Source organism: Rhinoraja longicauda, chromosome 20 (assembly GCF_053455715.1).
Source record: "Rhinoraja longicauda isolate Sanriku21f chromosome 20, sRhiLon1.1, whole genome shotgun sequence".
Classification (NCBI taxonomy): domain Eukaryota; kingdom Metazoa; phylum Chordata; class Chondrichthyes; order Rajiformes; family Arhynchobatidae; genus Rhinoraja; species Rhinoraja longicauda.
The window spans coordinates 12,030,819-12,053,419 of NC_135972.1; the positions used below are offsets into that span (position 1 = coordinate 12,030,819).

The 22,601-nt window shown below is 45.4% G+C and overlaps 1 protein-coding gene across 3 annotated transcripts in view; it reads right to left on the reverse strand.

Annotated features, from left to right (window-relative positions):
• The window catches only part of LOC144603562 (PDZ domain-containing RING finger protein 4-like), a 357,547-nt gene that overhangs the window by 316,124 nt on the left and 18,822 nt on the right, over positions 1–22,601 (reverse strand). For all 3 annotated transcript variants that reach the window (XM_078416944.1, XM_078416940.1, XM_078416939.1), the window contains one exon: positions 20,075–20,182. In XM_078416944.1, the coding sequence (XP_078273070.1) occupies positions 20,075–20,182 (108 nt within the window). The remainder of the gene's footprint in view (positions 1–20,074; positions 20,183–22,601) is intronic.

A 22,601-nucleotide genomic window follows, 5' to 3' on the forward strand; every position in this document is an offset into this window, starting at 1 on the left:
AAGGAAATATCTTCCGTTCCAACGTGTGTTTTCATTGCAGAAAAGGCCAAAAGATGGTAATCAAATGTTCCAGCAACTGTTTACACTGCAGCTCACTTTAAAAGACAATCCTAAGCTCTCACTGTGTGTTAGCTTTAAATGAAGAGTGCCTTGTACTTAACTTGGTAAAAATAAAATGGTGCCAGTGTAATCAACAGCATGTCATTGAAGCACTGGGTTGTTAAACAGTAGTGGTACACATATCTCCAACATCTCAAATTTCCTCATTTCCTTTGGCTTAGGTGATACTTTGCAATGCCGAACACGAAACGTACAAATTGTCCTTGTGGCTATGTCTGAGCATTGCATTCCTCTGTAAACGGAGCTGCCAAGGATTGCAGTGAATTCATTGAAGTAGCAAGGTCGTTTCCACAGATGCAGAACTGTGCAACCCCTGTCCTCAAACATTGTCATCCAGTCCATAAAAAACAGAATTGCTTGCTTTTGAAAGGTTGGGAAGACCATCTTCTAAATATACGCCAGCTTTAATTGCCACATCAGCAGAACAAAACCATGCTTCCTGCAGCAACCTTGATTTACATCTACGGTGGGCCCTTCTCTATTGTTGCTTGTGCTGAAGCCGAGCTCCTGATTTTACACAAACGCCAAGCTCACTCATTCCAGCCAGACAGGAGACTGCTGGTGAAACCACGCCAGCCAGACCCTAACAAGGGAGCTCATTGAAACACGGCAGAGCCCAATAAATAACGCCTGCTTTAGAGTTCAGCTTGTTGAATAATCCACAGAGAGTGTCGGGGCACCAGGATTTATACGAGGTGGATATCAGAGCAGTCAGCGAGAGCTTCGTGCAATGTGGCACCAGGAGACAAGGCCAACCAGTACCCGCGTAACCGTGTCACGTCAAGTCAATATTTGCACCCGATTCTCAGAGGTTTTTTCACTTTAGATATAGTTTAGAGATGCGGTATGGGAACGGCCACTTTGACCCACCAAGGCCATACTGACCATCGAACATCCATTCACATCCATTCTATGTTATCCCACTTTTGCATGCACTCCCTACACAAGGCCCAATTTTTACAGAGGCCAATTATCTACAAACCTGCAGTAAACCCCTCTTATTTTATACTCATATGGATTCAGGGTTGACTTTCCATTCTGTCTGGACTTTAGCTTCAATTGTTCTGGTGCCCTTTACTGTGGAAATCAAAATATTTTAAACCACCAGGGGGCGCCGCACAATGGCTGCCTCGCCTACAGTCTGCCTGTCCTTTTCAAACTCTTTTTGTTATTTTTGGTAAGTTTTAAAAGTTTGTTCTCTGGTTTGTTTTATGTGGGGGGGGGTGGGAGAGGGGGGTCGGGGGAAACTTTTTTTCAATCTCTTACCTTGCCGGAGATGCGATTGTTTTCCGGATCGTATCTCCGGTCGCTCTGTGGCCTAACATCACGGAGCTGGAGGTTTTGCCTGGGACTGACCTTGAGTCCCCGCGGGGGCATGGACTTATCATCTGAGCCTGCGATCCCTTGTTTGGGATCGACGCTCCAATGCAGCCTGCGGACTTTAACATCAGGAGCTCGCAGTCTCGGGTTGAGACCGGTCGGGAGCTCCAAAAGCTGCACGAGGTTCGACTGGTCCCTACCCGGGGTAGATCGCCGGCGCGGGGGGAGCTGAGATCCCCCCCCCCAATGAAGGAGCTTGATCGCCCCGACGAGGAAGGCTCGCCGCCGGCTACGGGAGTCAAGATCATCCCGTCAACGGAAGGTTAGAGCCCCCGACCGCTGGAGGACAAAGAAGGGAGAGATTGAACTTTTTTTTCACCTTCTATCACAGTGAGGAATGTGGAGGAGTCACTGTGGTGGACGTCCATGTTAAAATGTATTTTGTGTGTCCTGTTGCTTTTTCTTGTTATGACTGTATGGCAAATGAAGTTCCTCGTATGTTGCAAAACATACTCGGCTAATAAAGTTTTATTGTGATTGTGATAGTTGTATTGTGATATGTGGGCGGCACAGTGGCACAGCAGTAACGTTGCTGCCTTACATCGCCTGTAACCCGGGTTCGATCCTGACTACGGGTGCTTGTCTGTACGGAGTTTGTACATTCTCTTCGTGGCCTGTGTGAGTTTTCTCCGGTTTCCTCACACACTCCAAAGACGTACAGGTTTGTAGGTTAATTGGGTTGGTTAAATTGTAAATTGTCCTGAGTGTGTGTAGGAGAGTGTTAATGTGCAGGGATCGCTGGTCGGTGTGGACTTGGTGGGCTGAAGAGCCTGTTTCCGCGTTGTATCTCCAATCTACGCTAAATATGTATTGGAATTATAGTAAAACCTGCTTTGTCTTAATGATTTTAGAAGTTCCTTCATGTTAAAATCTGCACATATTCGCACTGCAAACTACTTATCTCACTGCTATGCACGTCAGGCCATAATTTGCCTACTTTTCTCTTTTTTATATCCATCTGGATTCAGAGTTCACTTTCCATTTTGCCTGGACTTTAGCCTCCATTGTGCTGGCTGCCTTTCACTGCCCACCGCTGTGCAGCAGAATGCCCAATCACAAGTCTCTGGCATCTCTCGTTCTCAGCCATCCCAAGTCAGCTCATTAGAACCATAAACCCCAGCCAAGGTAAATGCCGACTGAAGGAGCCATTGACAGCTCCTGTCCAAAAACGACAAGCCGTTGGAATTCTAGAGTGCCAGTGATATTATTGCAGGTGCGCTGATGAAGCTGAGAACCAGCCCCCAAACTCCCAGTGCACACAGCCCAAGAGATTGCAAGCAGTTTGACTCCAGTCGTTTGGCAGTGTTGGATGCACATCTGGGCTTATACACCACCGAGAACCGATACAGAACCGAGCAGCCAAGTGAGCATGCTGGATAATCATGGCCGTACTTTGAATTTAATTTGGTCTCAGAGCAGTTCCCACCCATTCCCTCGACATCCACATGGCACATGAGAAAGATGGAAATGGCCTGAAGGCATTTTAATGTCGACTGCATTTTCCGAAGATCGTCAAAGCCAAACGCACATCCCTTGTGCCACAAGGCGATGATTTATCTGCAGCTTGTGGGAGTTTGGTAACTGGACACAGCTTCTTGGAACCCCTTGGCCCAGAGTTAGGGGCAAGACGGTATTGGCTGTAAAACTTTTTGGGACTGAGGCTGTGAAGGCTGAGATATAGTCAGAGGGTCATACAGGGTGGAAACAGGCCCTTCGGCCCAACTTGCACACACCAGCCAACATGTTCCAGCTACACTGGTATACAATGCTATATCCCAGATACAGGCATTACATTCTCCTGTTTTAAAGATCTCAGACGTCAACCCAAAACGTTCTATGTTCTAAGTTTGGAGGGAGGGGGAGGAGAGAAGGGGAAACCAAAGGAGATGCATCCTATCTCACACCCAACCTACAAGAGCTCTCAGATCTTTCGACTGGTCCCTTTGCTCCCCCTGCTCAGTGCATGCTGTGGCCACATGCTTGTTGGAGCCACTGATTAATGTCAGCCTGGCTGGGGGAGGAGATGGGGGTCAATTGCATGGAACAGTATAATTTAAAATCAAGATGTTCATAAGGCAGTTTCACAGAGGACCGTGGAGGCGAGAAGCAGTGTTCTCTGTAAAATTGTCAAAATTTCAGCCGCTAAGTTTACCGTGTTTACACGGTCCCTCCTAATTCAAAACAGCTTGGAACAAATCTCAGATCTGTAGCCGCAGAAGTTGGCAGACGTCGAGAAACCATATTCAAATCCCGCAACTGGGTGAACTAGACACAATCTTTCCATCTGTTCTCATCAAGCCGACAAATTGGAAGTCATCAGTTAATGGCAGGGTGATTTAGCAAAACGTCGGCACATTTAAAGGTAACTCCACCCCCCCCACTTTCCTATCGATTGAAAGAAATGTGGGTGTGGCGGGAAGCTACGGGACCTCAGCGGTAAAACCCGCAAGCTTGTACATCAGCAATCCGCGACAGGAGACCGACACCCATTGTTTAGAGATACATGCTTCGGCCCATGCTGACCAGTGATCCCCGCACATTAACACTATCCTACACACACTAGAGACAATTTACAATGTTTTTACCAAGCTAATTAACTTACAAACCTGTGCGTCTTTGGAGTGTGGGAGGAAACCGGAGCTACCGGGAAAAACCCACGCAGGTCACAGGGAGAACATGCGTGCAGACAGCACGGGTTTCAGAGTTATGGGGAGAAGGCAGGAGAATGGGGTTGGGGGAGGGGGGGGAAGATTGATCAGCCTTGATTGAATGGCAGAGTAGACTTGGCGGGCCGAGAGGCCTATTTCTGCTCCTATCACTTATCATCTTATGACCCATAGTCAGGATTGAACCAGGGTCTCTGGTGCTGTAAGGCAGCAACTCTGCCGCTGCGCCACCATGGGTTCACGCTGCCCCGTGGGTCTTATGTCCCCATTCAGCCCCGGCATTGTGTGGCTGAGGATGCAACATTTATCAATGGCAAAATTCAAACTGCAGAGGTTGCCAAACATTTTAACTCCCCTTCCCATTCCCATACTGACCTTTCTGTCCTGGGCCTCCTCCACTGTCAGAGTGAGGCAACACACAAATCAGAGGACTAACCCATGCATTCCCTCTCTCTACAAAGACAAGGCCTCAGTTGGGGACAGACCATTATGTATCAGGATGAGGGAGGTCAGGTGACGTGTTGCAGAGTTACAAAGATACCGGGTGCAGAATACAGCTCCCAGCAATGTGGCACACCAGTTCCAGAGCCAAAGTCGACTGGTCAATCAGCATCTCAGGGTGGAAGAGGAATCGTGGTGTTTTGGGTCAAGACCCTGCATCAGTCTGGATTTATTGATGACGCTGTATTGCAAGGTAGCATGAAGTTTAGATAGAGCAGTGGAATTAACTAAATTACAGAAGGAGATTAAGCAAATGAATCTACGACATTTAAGAGATGTGGACTGCAGCTTTGGGCAACCGAGGTTTACTTGCTGAGGTAAAATTGCAAACATAAACTCCCTGGATCAGCACGGTGCTCCATCTAACTTTCTGCAGGACGACTGAGATTTACGTGCAATATCAAAGACTTGGAGTAACCAAAAAAGCCTGTGGTGGTTCCCGCTGGGAGAAAGCCAGCAAAAGAGATGCCCTTTCATTTTATAGAATCAAAACATTGACATCATATTCCCTCATGGATAGATGGGCACCTGCTTTCATCTCAGAGTTTAAAACTGGTTTAAAGAACTGAGTCATGTCCACTGACGGATCAGTTTTTATGGAGAATTAATACCCTTGCCACTCTCTAAATCCCCACTTTTCAACAATTGGCTAGAGTTCAAGATTGCCTTGAAATGATGACTGGTCTTAGAATCCCTCACAAGAAAGGTTCAGCTGAGCTTCAAACAATGCTTGCCTGTTTTTCCACGAACACCCCTTGATCGTTTGGACCAGGAAAAGCTTGGTGGTCCATAAGGTCCACCCAGTCCATCTCACCCACCAAAGCCAACAAGCATTTACCCATGAGAGACGCAAAGTGCTGGAGTAACTCAGCGGGTCAGGCAGCATCTCTGGAGAAAAAGGATGGGTGACGTTTTGGGTCGGGACCCTCTTCAGACTGAAAGTAGAGGGGAGGGAACCAGAGGTAAGAAAAGGCCTGACCAAGGAAGGGTTGAGCCCACAATGGCCCATTGTTGGCTGGGAGAGAGGTGATAACAAAGCGATACAAGGATGCAAACAATGGAACTAGTAGTACGGCTGGTGTTGGTTCATGAGAGAGATAGAGAGGGAATGCAAGGGTAACTTGAAATTAAAGAAATCAACGTTCATACTGCTGGATTGTAAGCTGCCCAAGCAAAATACGAGGTGCTGTTCCTCCAATTTGTGTGTGGCCTCACTCTGACAGTGGAGGAGGCCCAGGACAGAAAAGTCAGTGTGGGAATGAGAAGGGGAGTTAAAGTGTTTGGAAACCGGGAGATTGTGCATCTCCCCTTCTGCAATACCAACGTGTTTCAATACATCACTTTTTATTTCCCTGGATTCCTTAGCTTCCATAACCTTCTCCACGGTAAATAAAGATGAGATATATTCATTTAATGCCAAGCCCAGTTTCTGTGGCTCCACACATAGATGCCCATGTTGATCCTTAATGGAGGTTATACAGTCAGGAACTTCAACCAACAGGCAGCAAAGTGGCTGAGTTATACTGAGCAAATTAAGAGAAGTTGAGGACGACAATATGGTTGTGGCCAAAAGGAGATCAGAGCTGGAGAATTCTTTAATGCAGGGCAATACGGTGGTGCAGCGATAGATTTGCTGCCTTACAGCACCAGACACCCGGGTTTGATCCTGACTACAGGCGCTGTCTGTATGGAGTTTGTACGTTCTCCCCCTGGGTTTTCCCCAGATGCTCTCATTTCCTCCCACACTCCAAAGACGTACAGGTTTGTCGGTTAACTGGCTTTGGTAAAAATTGTAAATTGTCCCTAGTGGGGTGATCGATCGCTGGCCGAATCGGACTCGGTGGGCCGATGGGCCAGTTTCCACGCTGTATTTCTAAACTAAAACAGTTGCTACGCTGTTCCCTTCTCAAAAGCCCATTTCAGGAACAACAGGTTTCATTGATATTGTGAGCACGTGGCTTGACATTTAAAGTCTACTTCTGGGATGACAATCAATATTGTTTACTTAACTGGAGATTGGTATTCAGTTAAACAACTGGCAAAGCTTGTCAATACAAGCTCAGATCAGAGCAAACGTCACAGCACCTTCTTACAATTTGCCCAGCTTACATTGGTCCAGAGCTATGTTTTTTTTGCTTGGATTGTTAATTCGGTCAGTGTGCTACCTCTCCATCACTGAAGTCCCAGCACTCAGCAGCTACTCCAGCAACAGAGTACAACTGGTATTGAGAAGCTGACTGATTTCATAAGTTATCAGAGCAGAATTAGGCCATTCGGCCCATCAAGTCTACTCCATCATTCAATCATGACTGATCTATCTTTCCCTCTCAACCCCATTCTCCTGCCTTTTCCCCATAACCTCAGACATATGCACTAATCAAGATTGTGTCAACCTTTGCCTTAAACGTATCCATTGACTTGGCCTCCAGAGCCATATGTGGCAATGAATTCCACAGAGCCACGACCATCTGATTGACGAAATTCCTCATCATCTCCTTTCTAAAGGCACATCCTTTTATTCTGAGGCTGAGGCCTCTGGTTCTAAACTCCCCCACTCGTGGAAACATCCACTCCATATCCACATTATCCAGGCCTTTCATTATTTGGCAAGTTTCAATGAGGTCCCCCTTCATCTTTCCAAACTCCAGCGAGAACAGGCCCAGTGCCATCAAAGGCTCTTCATATTTCATGTGCTTTGTGGGAAATGGATGAGACTTTGAAGTGTGCTAAGGAATTACACAGGCTCCTCTCCACCACCCTCATCTCCCATGCAAGCTAATGATTTTAATAATAAAAAAAGTAATCAAAGTTCCACTCAACCCAAACTTTCCTTTGACAGCCTTTGCAGTAGGCCAGATGGAAAAACACAGTCCACCTGACATGGAGATTGTCCCTTCCCCTTTCTGTTCAAATTTCCAGCCAAAGCCGAACTAAACAGTGCTTCTCATTAAAGCTTCTCATCAGCGTTTCTCATTGAAGCTTAGAGGATTGCTGTTGTTCAGGCTGTGGGCAACAGCCGAGACGGAAGCAGAATGATCCAAGCCTCATTCCACGTTAATGGTGAAGATAGACAGATGAAAGACTCTGAAGAAGGGCCTCGGCCCGAAACGTCACCCATTCCTTCTCTCCAGAGATGCTGCCTGTCCCGCTGAGTTACTCCAACATTTTGTGTCTATCTTCGGTGTAAACCAGCATCTGCAGTTCTTTCCTCCCGTCAATGGTAGAGATATCCCACCACTCTGTCTGCAGTAGTGCAGCATGGATTCGCTGCACTGGTCATCTGGAGATTACTGGTTCAAACCCCACTGTGACAACTCAATGACTCTCAAAAACAAATCCAGAAACAGAAAGTAAAGTAAAGCTGCTACCAGACAATGTGGGCTCAACGCCATCAGAATGTTGTAAGATCCCAAACTGCCTATTGACCTTTTGAGAAAGAAACTTGCTGTCCTTGGCTCATCTGGTCCATATGCGAGTCCAACCCACATTCATCTCAAATCTCCTCTGAACCTGCCGAGCAAACCAAAAGTTGGCAATAAAAGCCAGTCTTGCCATTGATGATGTGCTCCTGAAGTAGCTTCCTTTCAAATGTCAAAACTTTGTGGTAAATTCTGATTGCACAATATATTTGCAATGGTACCACGTATATTTTCCCAGTAAACATTTCTAGCCGATGTTTGACCACAGCAAATGAATCAAACAGCCAAGATCAGGGGTTGTGCAATCTGAAGTATAAACAAGACAATAGTTGACTGAGAAGGGATAGAAGGGCAAGGGGTCACTAATGGAATTCAGACCCAAGCTATAATCAAGCCACACAAATTGATTCCTTGCTGTGCAGATGATCCAGGCTTCAATTACTACTCACATTAGAGGAAAAAAAAGAGTTTGACTCTCAAAGGGACTGATTATATTAAATGCATTTTTATCTGCTGAAACCTCAGGGCGTTTGGCAAACACAGACAGCTTCGAAGTAACGGCAGTGTTTTAAACCCCACTCTTATGGGCAAGCTTGCAGCTCCTTGCATAGTTTCCAGACTCTGTACTCTTCAACTCTGGCATGTGCGATGCAGTAATTGCTTGCATGTATTTGGAAGAAGAACAAAAGCTAAACGGCCTCCAGTGAGTGTGACACACAGCAGCCTCCTTGCACAGTACAATAACCAATCAGGCCACAGGTTCTGCACTCACTGAGCAGACAACAGTGTGGACATTTGGCGGAGTTGACATTTTTTTTAAAAAGGAATGTGTATCAATTAGCAGTCAAGTCGAGGCTTCATCATCCATTCTGTCACTTTATGTAAGCAAACAACATGCCACATGGTCTAACACCCAGCTGCTGCTAATAACAAGCACTTTGTGGAATAAATGGTGGCAGTGCTGTCAAGTAACGGCACTCTCATTGGCCTTGTACTGTGTAAATACTGAAGACATTTGCATGCACTTTGTTCACAACATTAACGGAAGTACAAATTAATTTTGTTCAAGAACATTTAAGACCTCCATTAAAACAGCGGACAAAACTATTCAGCTGCATAGTTTTGAGAGATACAGCGTGGAAACAGGTCCTGTGACCCACCAAGTCCACGCCGACCATCGATCACCCAGTCACACCGCTGTAGTTCTGTTATCCAATTGTCTCATCCACTCCCAACACACACTAGGGGAAATTTGCAGAGGCCAATTAACATGCAAACCCACACGTCTTTGAGATGTGGGAGGAAACCGGCGCACTACTCAGGGTCACGGGGAGAACGTACAAACTCCACACAGACAGCACCCGAGGCCAGGATTGAACCTGGATCTCTGGCGCTGTGAGGCAGTAGCTCTGCCAGCTGCGCCACCGTGCCGCCCTTCACCCACCCTTTCATGGACTGATCCACCTTTAGTATAACTTGAAGCCCTTGTAACATGGCTGTTTGTAACAACAGAGAGAGCCATAGTGGGTTTTTGAGGAATGACTGCATAAATAGCCAAGAACCTCTGTAGAGACAGGCTATACCATTTATCAAATGTATGGAAACTCAGGGGAACAAGAACAATGAAATATACTGGGATGATCTGTTTAAAAAAAACCATGCTTATATCTGAACAAATTTGAACCTGTTAAATTGAAAGCATGTGAAAACTGAGCACAATAATTCAAGGAATTTCACTGATGCTTCCACTGATGATAATCAAATTTCACAACTTGGTTTCCCACGTGGTGCAATTTGCTGGAGACATAGAGCGATGTAACATGGAAACAAGTCCTGCAGCCCACCTTGTCCATGTGGACCAACTTGACATAGTGGGCTAGTCACATTTGCCTGCATTTGGCACATTGCCCGCCAAACTGGTTCCGACCTATATAACTGTCCAAATATCTTCTTCAGTCTGAAGAAGGGTCTTGACCCGAAACGTCACCCATTCCTTCTCTCCCGAGATGCTGCCTGACCTGCTGAGTTACTCCAGCATTTTGTGAATAAATCGATTTGTACCAGCATCTGCAGTTATTTTCTTATACATCTTAGAAAAATCTTTTAAACATGGTCATTCATCCACTTATATAATCGCATACTCCAGCAGATCATTCCAGATTCGGAGTACCATCTGAGTGAACAAGTTGCCCGTGATCGCTCTTAAATCTCCCTTTCCTTTCACCTTATGCCTATGCTCTCCAGTGTTAGAAACCTCTAGCCTGGGAAAAAGATTCTGAGCGTTCACTTTATCCATACTCCTCATGATCTTGTAGATTTCAATAAGGTCACCCCCCCAGCTTCCTATACTCCAAAGAAAAATTGGCCTCTCCCAATAATTCAAGCCCACCAGTCCAGGAAACATCTGGTGAGACTTTTCTTCATCCTTTTCAACTTTATAATATCAATAAACAATAGACAATAGGTGCAGGAGGAGGCCATTCGGCCCTTCGAGCCAGCACCGCCATTCAATATGATCATGGCTGATCATTCTCAATCAGTACCCCGTTCCTGCTTTCTCCCCATACCCCCTGACTCTGCTATCCTTAAGAGCTCTATCTAGCTCTCTCTTGAATGTATTCAGAGAATTGGCCTCCACTGCCCTCTGAGGCAGAGAATTCCACAGATTCACAACTCTCTGACTAAAAAAGTTTTTCCTCATCTCTGTTCTAAATGGCCTACCCCTTATTCTTAAACTGTGGCCCCTGGTTCTGGACTCCCCCAACATTGGGAACATGTTTCCTGCCTCTAACATGTCCAACCCCTTAATAATCTTATACATTTCGATAAGATCCCCTCTCGTCCTTCTAAATTCCAGTGTATACAAATCTAGTCGCTCCAGTCTTTCAACATATGACAGTCCCGCCATTCCAGGAATTAACCTAGTAAACCTACGCTGCACGCCCTCCTTGCTGCAGCTGGGCATCCAAAACCGCACACAGTACTCCAAGAGTGGTCTCACCAACGAGTGGTACAACTGCATCACGATGTCCCAACGTTTGTACTCATTACCCTTCCCAATGAAGACAAGCGTGCCACCCGCCTTTTTCACCATGACAGTATGGCGTCAGGGATGGAGCTTGCTTTGGCAGTGACCAGGCCTCGCAGTGGGGTGAACTCCTGAGATATACTTTATTTACAGTGGTGTGAAAGTCCCAGGACCGGTGGGGAGCGCTGTTCCTCGCCCTCAGGGCACAAGTGCGGTGGCGCTGGCGATCTCGTGGTTGTCCTGGCAACTCAGTCCCGGCGTTCGTAGGGGAAGCATGACGATCTCAGGCTTCCCCCTGCAGTTCACCTTTGCTTCGAGAGGAGGTGCTGACGGTCTCAGGTATACCCTGGCGATCTCAGGTTTATCCTGTCAGCTCAGATTTGGGCTTGAAGTGATCTGACTCACCACTTCGAGGGAATGATGCACCGATACTTCCAGTTCCCAACACTCTCCGGGGCTCTACCATTTACCGTGCAAGCCCTGCCTGGCTTGACCTACCAAAGTGCAACACCCCGCACTTGCTAGAGTTAAATTCCATTAGCCATTCCTTGCCAGCCTTCCCAACTGATCTAGATCTCGCCACCTTAATTTCAGCTACTTTCATTTTTCACAGCCAAAAGAATGTAAAAGCAATAGGACACAGGTGTACTGTATATGGCTTTGTATAGGCTGAAACCACCCCCCCCAAATCCCCCACCATCTTTCTTCTCCACTGAAGTCAATGTGGATCCTTGCACACTGCAAGCTGAAGCCTGTGAGAATTGGCAAGAACCAATGTGTTAAGTGGATGATGCAAAGTTCTTTAACGATGTGCTTCTTGGGAAATGCAAACCTCTCATAAAGGTGTAGCCTGTTTAATGTATGTCAGGAATAAGAACATAAGAACCTGGACTATCTACAAGATTTCATTACACAAGTATCATCAGGAAGATGGAGATACTTCGAAGGATGTGAATCTTCAATGATTCAATGGCACTTTATTATTGCCTATACCTTGGAACAATGAATTTATTTTTTGACGTGCAGTTTAGCTGGATTATTGCCATACGCAAGTACAATCCCTATTAGGTACATAATGCATAGAAACAGCCCACTGAGTCCATATGTAAGAGTCGCCAGGTTTTGCACCATTTGCAAAGTCCAGGCTGCAGCTGGGCACAAAGGCCCATTGCAGCCGTCGCCTCCACCCGGATCGGCCAGTGAACCGTCATCCCTCTCCTCGCCCAGCTACCTTCAGCCTTCGTGTCAGGGAGCAGCTGATCGTATGGGCTTGGAAGGTAAGACCCCCCGGTTCTTCTTAAGACAAGAAGTTACTGGGGTAGGCTTGATGCATAACAATTTGGTGCATTTCACCCTGCCTTTCATCTAACTATGCCTTTTGTCCTCCCACTAGCTGCGCATTCATTAACCAAAACTCCCCTTCTCCCTGAACATTCCGCTCAAAATCCCTTGTCAACTGGTTCCCCTTCAGTTCCGTTCTTAACATCGCCTGTTGATAGGATTGACAGTAACTGAATGTGCGAGATTGAAGCAGCCACAAGCTGGTGTGGAAAAGTGCAAGTATCTAGGCGTTTTGGACAGTGGTCAAGGGAGTGGAAATACTGGCAGTAATCACCCAGAGAGTTAAAACCACTCGCTTTTGTTGCAAGAACACAGATGGGTCTCAAAGGCTACAGCTCACTTAGGGTTACGTGTGAATGGAAGATGTGGAGTAAGATTTACACCGAGGAACTAAACAGCCAAATGGGGGACAGACAATAGGTGCAGGGAGGAGGATAATACTACCATTCATAAATAAATTGAAGCAGAGCAATTAATAGATTTAGTTTCCCATTTGCTGTGAACAATTTGATCCAAGACTTCATTTTCTTTGAGAACAAAATTCGATCAATTTGAGTGTTTTTCAAAAGATTAAATGATCGTGAAAAAGAGATTTCCAGTAGTAGGAGAATTGATGGCCAGAGGCCATAGCCTCAGAATAAAAGGGCGTACTTTTAGAATGGAGATGAGGAGGAATTTCTTTAGCCAGAGGGTGGTGAATCTGTGGAATTCATTGCCGTAGACGACTGTGGAGACCGTCATTGGGTATTTTTAAAGTGGAGATTTATAGGTTCTTGATTAGTAAGGGCATCAAAGGCTAGTAAGGGAGAAGGCAAAAGAATGGGGTTGAGTGGAAAAATAGACCAGTTATGATCGAATGGCAGAGCCAACACAACACGATGGGCCGGATGGCATAATTCCACTCCCATGTCTCATGGTCTTAAGACTGATGACGTTTCTCTCCTTGGCTGTTTGTTGGATTAGTGCGGTCACTCAGACTAAAACCAGGCAGCACACAATATGCAAGACTTTACCCAACGAAATTTCATTCCGCTGCCTGAATTCAGCAGGTTAAAGCTCTGAAAGAAACCAAAACTTGGCATTTGGTCCCTGATGTGATATAGCCACCCAGCTGTACGAAATGTCACGATCAACCCGAATGAATTACAGTATAGGAAATTTTCCATAGTTCTTGCCATCTCCACAAGGCGAATAGAAAGAGAGCACTCAGCTAAAAACATCTACACTCACCTCTTAGGTCTGGGAGCGGCTGAGCCTTTCAGTTATAAAATATTAAAGAAAAACAAACACGAAAGGGGGAACATTTTGGGAGAAGATTAATCACAAGTAACATGGCTTACTTTTGGCCATTTCTCACCAAACTACAAAGATAAGAAAGGCATCTAAAGTGACATATTCTAAATGCATTTTAAACCGGCGGTTTGGCTTCCTTTTTCCATTGAACCGCTGATTAATTCTTCAGACTGGTCACTGGGGGGTTTGTGCCTTTCATGTCTTTTGCATTCTGTCATTGGAAGCCTTCTGAAACGCGAGTTCTCTTTCCCTGGTGTTTTTTCGCTTTATCCCAATGATTTCTTTGTCGCTACTTTGTCAACGTGCAACCTGAACTCATTAAAAGTATGATGTTCGCTCATCAAAGGAAGTGTGACACATTGAACAAAGAACAGGTGGGGGGGGGGACAAAGACTGACAGATAGACAGAGATAAGGGCCCATAAGCATCATTAAAATGATACAGAAGACTTAGTTGCTCTGCAAGAGAAAGTCAAAAGTCAAGTGTGTTTTATTGTCACCTGTCCCTTAGTTGAACAATGGAATTCTTACTTACAACGGCACAACAGATATGGAGACAGACACAAAAAGCTGGAGTAACTCAACGGGTCAGACAGCAACTCTGGAGAAAAGGAATAGGTGACGTTTCGGGTCGAGACCCTTCTTCAGTCTGAAGAAGGGTCTCGACCCGAAATGTCACCTATTCCTTTTCTCCAGAGATGCGGTCTGACATGCTGAGTTACTCCAGCTTTTTGTGTCTAACTTCGATTTAAACTAGCATCTGCAGTTCCTTCCTAGATACGGAGACATATACATACACACACACACATATTCCTTCCTACATTTCTATAGACACACTATATATATATATATATATATATATATATATATATATATATATACAGACACACACACAAATATAAATATAATAGTGCAAAGACAAAAAGAATGTCCCCAAATCTATGTAGTTCAGAGCTTATTTGGTGATTGCAGCGTTTAATAGCCTGATGCTTGTAGGGAAGAAGCTACTCCTGAACCTGGACGTTACTGTTTTCAAGCTCCTATACCTTCTTCCAGATGACAGGAGTGAAATGAGTGCGTGGCCAGGGTGGTGTGGATCCCTGATGATGCTGGTTGCCTTTTTGAGGCAATGACTCCTGTAGATCCCCTTGATGGTGGGGAGGTCAGTACCCGTGATGGACTGGGCAGTGTTCACCACTTCTTGCAGTCTTCTTTATTCCTGGACAATCGAGTTCTATGCTCGACCAATACCCAATTAATTTTTATTCTCAGTAGAATACTGAAGTTACTTAATCAACTCTTGTCCTCTGGTGAACGCATCAATTCTAACTGATATTTGGCTCCAAGCTCCCAATCCACATTCATGTTCCAACTTGCTCATAAAATACGGTTGGCCACATCTGTGGAATGATGGTCTGCTGATCCATCGCCTAACCCCATCCCAATTCATTCAGGAACGTTTTTCACCACAATAACACCATGGACAAGTTCCCTGGACCAAACATCTGTACAGAGAGGCAGAACTAACAGGTGTCATTGCATCACCCGGTTTTACCTCCTGCATCAAGCTCAATCCTAGTGCCTGATCTTAACCAGTCTTGGCAAAAGGTGGGCTTTAAGCCCTTTCTCTAGTGGATAAACTCACCAGAGTATGGGGGAATGAGGAGCACTTGGTGTTAATGTGAATGTTTAATGCCCAGTACTGAACTCAGCAACAAAAAAAAAAAGACAATTTTAGGAAAGAGGAAAAGATAAAACCTGCAGAATGCTGGAAAGGGCAAACAAAAATAGGGAATACTGGAAAGTCTAGGCACACAGCAATAGAGTCGCTGCCTCACAACGCCAGAGATCCACCTGGCCTCAGGTGCTGTCCGTGTGGAGTTTACACGCTCTCCCTTTGACTGCTTGGTTTTTTTCCGGGTGCTCTGGTTTCCTCCCACATTCCACAGACATGCAGGTTTGTTGCTTAATTGGCCTCTGTAAATTACCCCTAGTGCGTCGTGAGATAACTAGTGTGAATGGGTGGTCGATGGTTGAACTTGGTGGGCCGAAGAGCCTGTTTCCATGCTGTATCTCCAAACTAAACTAAACTCGGCTAGTCAGGCGGCATCTGTTACATCTTTCTACAGATTTAGTATGACCTGCTGAATATATCCAGCATTCTCTGTTTTGGTTTTCCAGTTTTCCAGATTTCCAGAAGCTGCAGTTTTTTGGCTCAATATCCTTACCGTGTGTGAATGACACCATGCTCCGTGTTACTTTGCTTGTGGTATCTATATCCTCGGGATTAATTAGATAGCGTGTTTTAATAGATCTAAAGGATGTGGCTTGCTTGGCACTTCCCAGCCCTGAAGAAGCATGCACATCAAAGAGAGTAATTCCCGCAATATTTTGCAAACTCTAAGCCAACTTGACGTACGGTGTAAGCGGCAGAGGTAAACAGAGAGTGAGCAAGGCCGAAAAGGTGCATTAAACTAACAGCAGCCAAACCCCTTCAGAGCAGTCATTGTAGGTCACAGCTGGCCAACAGCTGTAAGCAGAGAAATTCCACAGGGAGAACGAAGAACGCAAGAGCCTTCCACTTGCAGCAAATGACGGTCCGCTTGGGAATACAGCGGGGTCCTGTTTCCGCTCAGCTTGGAGGCTCGCTGGTACGCGGCAGCGGGGAGACTCAGGCCTGGGGTTTCTGTGCACCGTGATTTTGGAGAGCCTTTTCCAATTAGCGCTCTTTCTCTCAACTCTCTCTCTCTTGCCTCAAGATCCAAGCAGATTTTTGCAGCTTAGCAGCAACAAGCTTCAAACGAGTTGCTGTGAACAGCTGGAAACCTATACTGAAGGGGATTCAGCAGAAACTTCAATCAGCAGGCCGCGGCAGCCTTTCTAATCTAAACAGGCACCCTGTTCACTTCAGCGTCAAGAATGCGGCAAACTCACTGAAATCGGAGAGGCAGGGTGCTGCCTCCAAAGGGCATTTGTCGTCTCTCTTTTCAAGGCCATGCTCGATTCGAACTAACATGAAACTTGTGTATAATACCAACACCACACTGCCTCAGCAAGGCCACCAGCATAATCAAGGACTGGTCTCCCCCCCCCCCCCCCCCCCCCCCCCCCCCCCCCCCGGTCACTCTCTCTTCTCCCCTCTCCCATCAGGCAAAGTGGTACAGAAGTGTGAAAACGCACACCTCCAGATTCAGTATAGACACAAAATGCTGGAGTAACTCAGCAGAAAAGGAATAGGTGACGTTTTGGATCGAGACCCTTCTTCAGACTGGGACAGTTTCTTCCCAGCTGTTATCGGGCAACTGAACCATCCTATCACCAAGTAGAGAGTGGTCCTGAGCTACTATTTTGACTGTCACAAAATGCTGGAGTAACTCAGCTGGTCAGGCAGCATCTCTGGAGAGAAGGAATGGGTGACATTTCGGGTCTCGACCCAAAACGTCACCCATTCCTTCTCTCCAGAGATGCTGCCTGACCCGCTGAGTTACTCCAGCATTTTGTGATACCTTTGATTTGTACCAGCATCTGCAGTTATTTTCCTATACTATTTTGTCTACCTCATTGCTACCTGGCCACTTATTTACTACCACGGTGAAGACACTCGGACTTTACTGAACTGTATCTTGCGCTCAAAGTTAATCTCTTTATCATAACTTTGTACACTGTGGACGGCTCATTTGTAATCATGTATAGTCTTTCTGATGACTGATTAGCATGCAACAAAAAAACGTTTTGTTGTACCTCGGTGAACATGACAATAAACGAAACTAAATTAAAGAGCTACAACCGTAGAAGAACACGGCAACACCCGTTTACAGCGTAACTCCAATCATCCGGCAATTCAATTGTTCGGAAGTCCTCAGGTTCTCGCCTCCGACCCACTCATTAGCCTGGAATGTGAGCTGGCAGGCTGAGTGCAAGTACACAGAGTACACAGCCAGAGCTCATGGCTGCAGCTTTAGACAGGTTTGAGGTCCAGAATGCCAGGAGTCAGAGCATGGAAACAGGCCCTTCGGCCCAACTTGCCCACACTGACCAACATGTCCCAACTACACTAGTCCCACCTGCCTGTGTTTGGCCCAAATCCCTCTAAACCTGTCCTATTCATTTACCTGTCTAAATGTTTCTTAAACATTGCCACAGTCCCTGCCTCAACTTCTGGCAGCTCGTTCCATACACACACCACCCTTTGTGTGAGAAAGTTACCCCCCCAGGTTCCTATTAAATCTATCCCCCCACACCTTAAACATATGTCCTCTGGTACTCGAGTCCCCTACTCAGGGCAAGAAAATCCATGCGTTTACCCGATCTATTACTCTCATGATTTTGTACCGAGATGCAGGCAAGTTTGCGGCTGGAGCCAAAGTCTGGAACAATTTTCTTTTCCCTTTAAACTCACCGGGTTCACTGGAAATCTTATCACACTACTGTGTAAGACTTTAAACAATGGAGTAATAGCGTTTGGGTATTAATAAGAGTAATATCCAATAGTTTGACAAATATGCTAGTTCAGAACCAAAGTCCCAACAAATGCTTCATGTCAGTAACTGAGCAACCCAGGACAGCTGGTTTATTAGGACATCTTTCAATTAGCAGCACTGATTAACCATTGAGAACATTAACTTCCTAAGTTATTGCAGAATTAGGCCATTCAGCCCATCAAGTCAACTTCACCATTCCATCACGGTTGCTCTACCTTTTCCTCCCAACCCCATTCTCTTACTTTCACCCCATATATAACCCCTGTACTGATCAAGAATCTGTCAATTTCTGCCTTAAAAATATCCAACGACTTGACCTTCACGGCCATCTTTGGCAATGAATTCCACAGATTCACCACCCTCTGACTAAAGAAATCCATCTCCTTTCTAAAGGTACATTCTTTTATTCTGAGGCTATAGCTTCTGGCCTGAGACCCTTCCGACTAGTGGAAACATTTTCTCCACATCCACTCTATCCAGGCCTTTCACTATTCGGTAAGTTTCAATGAGGTCCCCCCTCATCCTTCTAAACTCCAGTGAGTACAGGCCCAGTGCCGTCAAATGCTCATCATATGTTAATCTTGAGAACTGGGAGTCATTGCAAATGCAGAAAGGCAGACAAATAACGCACAACTTTATTGGCAGATACAGAGCCGTATCTTTACATACTTTGTTGTAGCAAAATAACACGTTAATCGGGGCAATCTTCAATCATATCGTCTGTTTTTTCCAAAGGCTGGCTCTGTGTATAAAATGCAAACGATTCCGCTGGAGTGAAAATATGTTGGTGTCGCCAAACTTTCAGAGCACAGTTACCCTTCTAGAAATACCTCCCAATAATTGCTGATCTCTGCTCTAACTGTGCAAAGTCAAAGATGTTAGTCTGACCCTCGTTTCCTCTTGGCTTGAATTCGCGCCAAGAGAATTGTCACAGAATTCTTGACACTTCTTCCACACAATATATATTACATAGAAAATTACGATGGCATGCACTCCTTGCAATGGCCATGAATATACGATACAACGCGATACAATCATCCTTCCTGAGGAATTCAAGGTACAGGGGGAAAAGAGGAGACTGGCATTTCATACATTTTGGCTGAAGGAGCTAAAGGCGAATGGTTAATCTAGATAACGCCTTGTCCCTCAGCAAAGATCTCCGATTGCAATGCAAAGGTAAGCCGTTGTCCAAAGAGCACATGAGGCATCAAAAGTTCCCCAGACAATCAAAATCCCAGCTTCAGTTTTGTACAGAACCATCTGGCACAACAAAAGGCTTGGGTTTACCACGACTGCTTGCTCAGGCCAAGAAGTGTTTAAATATCATGTGCACTGACACTGCAATTGTTTACTGAACACCCTGGAAAAAAAACCAACGGACCTAACTACCTTATGATATTTTTCCTGTGCGCTACCCTTAGCCAATCGCCTCAAATTAGTCCCAGCAGGGAACATCAACAGCACATCACTTTGTGCGATGTGAAATCTCCTCATGCCGCCACTACTTCAAGTTTGGAAGGGAAGAACCCTTAATTGTGCCGCTGATCTCCTTGTCACATGGATAAACATATTGTGCACCCTCCACCGATCAAATCCTGCAGGCAAGCACGAGACGACATAAGCCCTGCAGCCAAATCACTGCCTGTTTATTTTTTCTGGGAGGTCTACAAAGCATTGAAGGGATTTTCTTTCCTGAAAATTGCCAACGCTTCACATAAGTAGAAGATGAAATGTTTTTTGCATTAAGCTCAAAGTGAGCACGGCGTCCTTAAAAGGAAGCGTGGAATGCGTTCAGACAAGTTGGGTGAATTGCAGGCATCAGTACAATTAGCCACATCTCCCTTACCTCGATGATCCTGTCCTGAACTTGGAGTCCATCGGGCCTGTTCGCAGGTCCCTTCTCCATGACTTTGGAAACGTAAATTACTTCACTCGAAGAATCATCCTCGCTGTTCTACGAAGCAAAGCAAGGGGAGAGTCAGAAGGGGAAAAGTATCAAGGGAACAGAACATGGAGACATAAGCAACTAGATACTAGTTCAGAAAAATAAAGTGCTGGAGTAACTCAGCGGGTAAGGCAGCATTTCTGGAGGACGTGGATAGGTGACATTTAAGGTTGCTTAAACTCCTTGCTTAGACTCCAGGGTGCATCTCTATTTCTACAATGCACACGTTATTCACGTCAATAAAACAGCGTTGAAAGTACTCCAGTTTTTTTTTTTTCCAGAATTTGTTGAGATTTGGGAAAATCTATCAAACTTTATGTTGATTCACCCTCGTGGCATTGACTGTGATCAGTATTTGAGGCAAAGAAGGAAAACAGTGCAAGTGATTATTTTTAACTCGCAGTTCCTCAATGCCTCTGCTGGTTGCTCTCAAAGTGGAAGACTTATCCAGAAACACACCTGCACACTCCGTGACAGATCAGCATGTCAAAATAGTTGTTTAAAATAGCTCACTGATGGCAACTAAAAATAGGCTGGCGGACAGAAAAGAGTATCCATTAGTCTAAGAGGCCAAGTGCTGCACCAGTATCTCGAACACTCTCTCTTGTCCCAGTAGAAGTATTAAGCCTCTTCCAGCCAATCATTCAGCCAATCAATTGATTTCCACCAAACAAAAAAACATGTTAAAAATTAAAACCTTGACAAATCACACACTGGTGCTATAAATTAATGTCAGTGACGTTTTTTAATTTCATAAATAAATTTTATTCAGAATAAAAATTATAAACTAAAACATCCCATACAAAAACACTTCATACGTTTTAATGTCTTGACACTCTAAAGTGTTATACTGAGTAGTGTTAGCACCTGGCATCACATAAAGCACCTTGCCCCCCTGTGGCCCCCAAGGGTGATATCCCTTCCCTTATTTGAGAGATGTCCCCACCAGACTCTGCCCCTAAATGCCCAGCAGCAGCAGAAGGACTGAAGACAGTTTTCTCCCCAGAGTTTAGTTTAGAGAGAGCGCGGAAACTGGCCCTTTGGCCCACCGAGTCCACATTGACCAGCGATCCCCGCAAAGTAACACTACCCGACACACACTAGGGACATTTTTTACCAAACCAATTAACCAACAAACCTTTACGTCGTTGGAGTGTGGGAGGAAACTGAAGATCTCGGAGAAAACCCACGCAGGTCACGGGGAGAACGTACAAACTCCGTACAGACAGCACCCGTGGTCAGGATGGAACCCAGGTCTCTGGCACTGTCAGGCAGTAGCTCTACCACTACACCACCCACAGAGAGCCTTCTTTTTTAAAGTTTAAACATAAACTTTCTTCAGAATAAAAAATATATCCAAAGCAAAAACTGTGCAAAACATTGACTTGTGTGGCTCTCTCAATGAGTCCCCGTCCTTCTACTTTACTTTCAAGTAAAGTAAACCCAGATTCAATTGCCTCCAAAGCCAATACTCAGTTCAATCCAGATGATGGAAACAGAGAAACATGCTTTTGGGATGAGGTCATTATTTGAGACAATTTGCAAGTTTTCAAATTGATGTAACGTTTACAAAAACTTCCCATTTCTTATATCCATCCCCTCCTCCCCCACAAGATTTCATCAAGAGTTAAGGGTCATGCCATTAATTGTTTATTTTCCCCTTACATTTGACCTCCCAAAGTGCAACACCTCACATTTGATCAGATTAAACGCCAGCTGCCATTTCTCCACCCATTTCTGTTGCTGATCTATACCCTGATGCCTCCCATGATAACCTTCCTCACTGGAGTGAGAAAGGAAGGGTTGGCTCTGAAATTGCTTTCCTCCCTGGTTCTTTGTCAGTACGACGCCCCTTCACCCTCTTCAGCCACGTTGCTTGGACAATATGAAAGTCCATGGTTTGAACGAGCTTTCTTCAGCCGGGCAGCCCAGCTGACCTGTGCCGAGGCCTGGTCCCCACCAATCACCAGCCACTGTGTACGCTCATTGTACATAAATCTTGTTTTTTTTATACTCCCCAATATTTAACTTCCTCAAGATTCCACCACTCACCTACACGCAAGGGGCACTTTGCAGTGGCCATTTAACTGTATGGGCCGAGCATACAGTTGGCCCAAACGCATGCCTCTTTATGCAATGAGAGGAAAGTGAAACACATGGAGGAAATCTATGCAGTCAGAGAGAGAGAACATGCAAACTCCACACAGAGAGCGACACAGGTCACGATTAAGCTGGAGCTGTGATTGTGAAGCTCTACTAGCAAGACCACTGTGCCGCTTACATCAAGGGTGTAACCCTGCAACCCCATTCAGGTGCAAGTGCACTGCCACTTAGTCACAGCTGACTGATATCAGCTAGTATCAGTACATTATGTGAGACCTTAAACCACAGTCATAATCCTTGTCAGAAGAATGAGCCACAACATGAA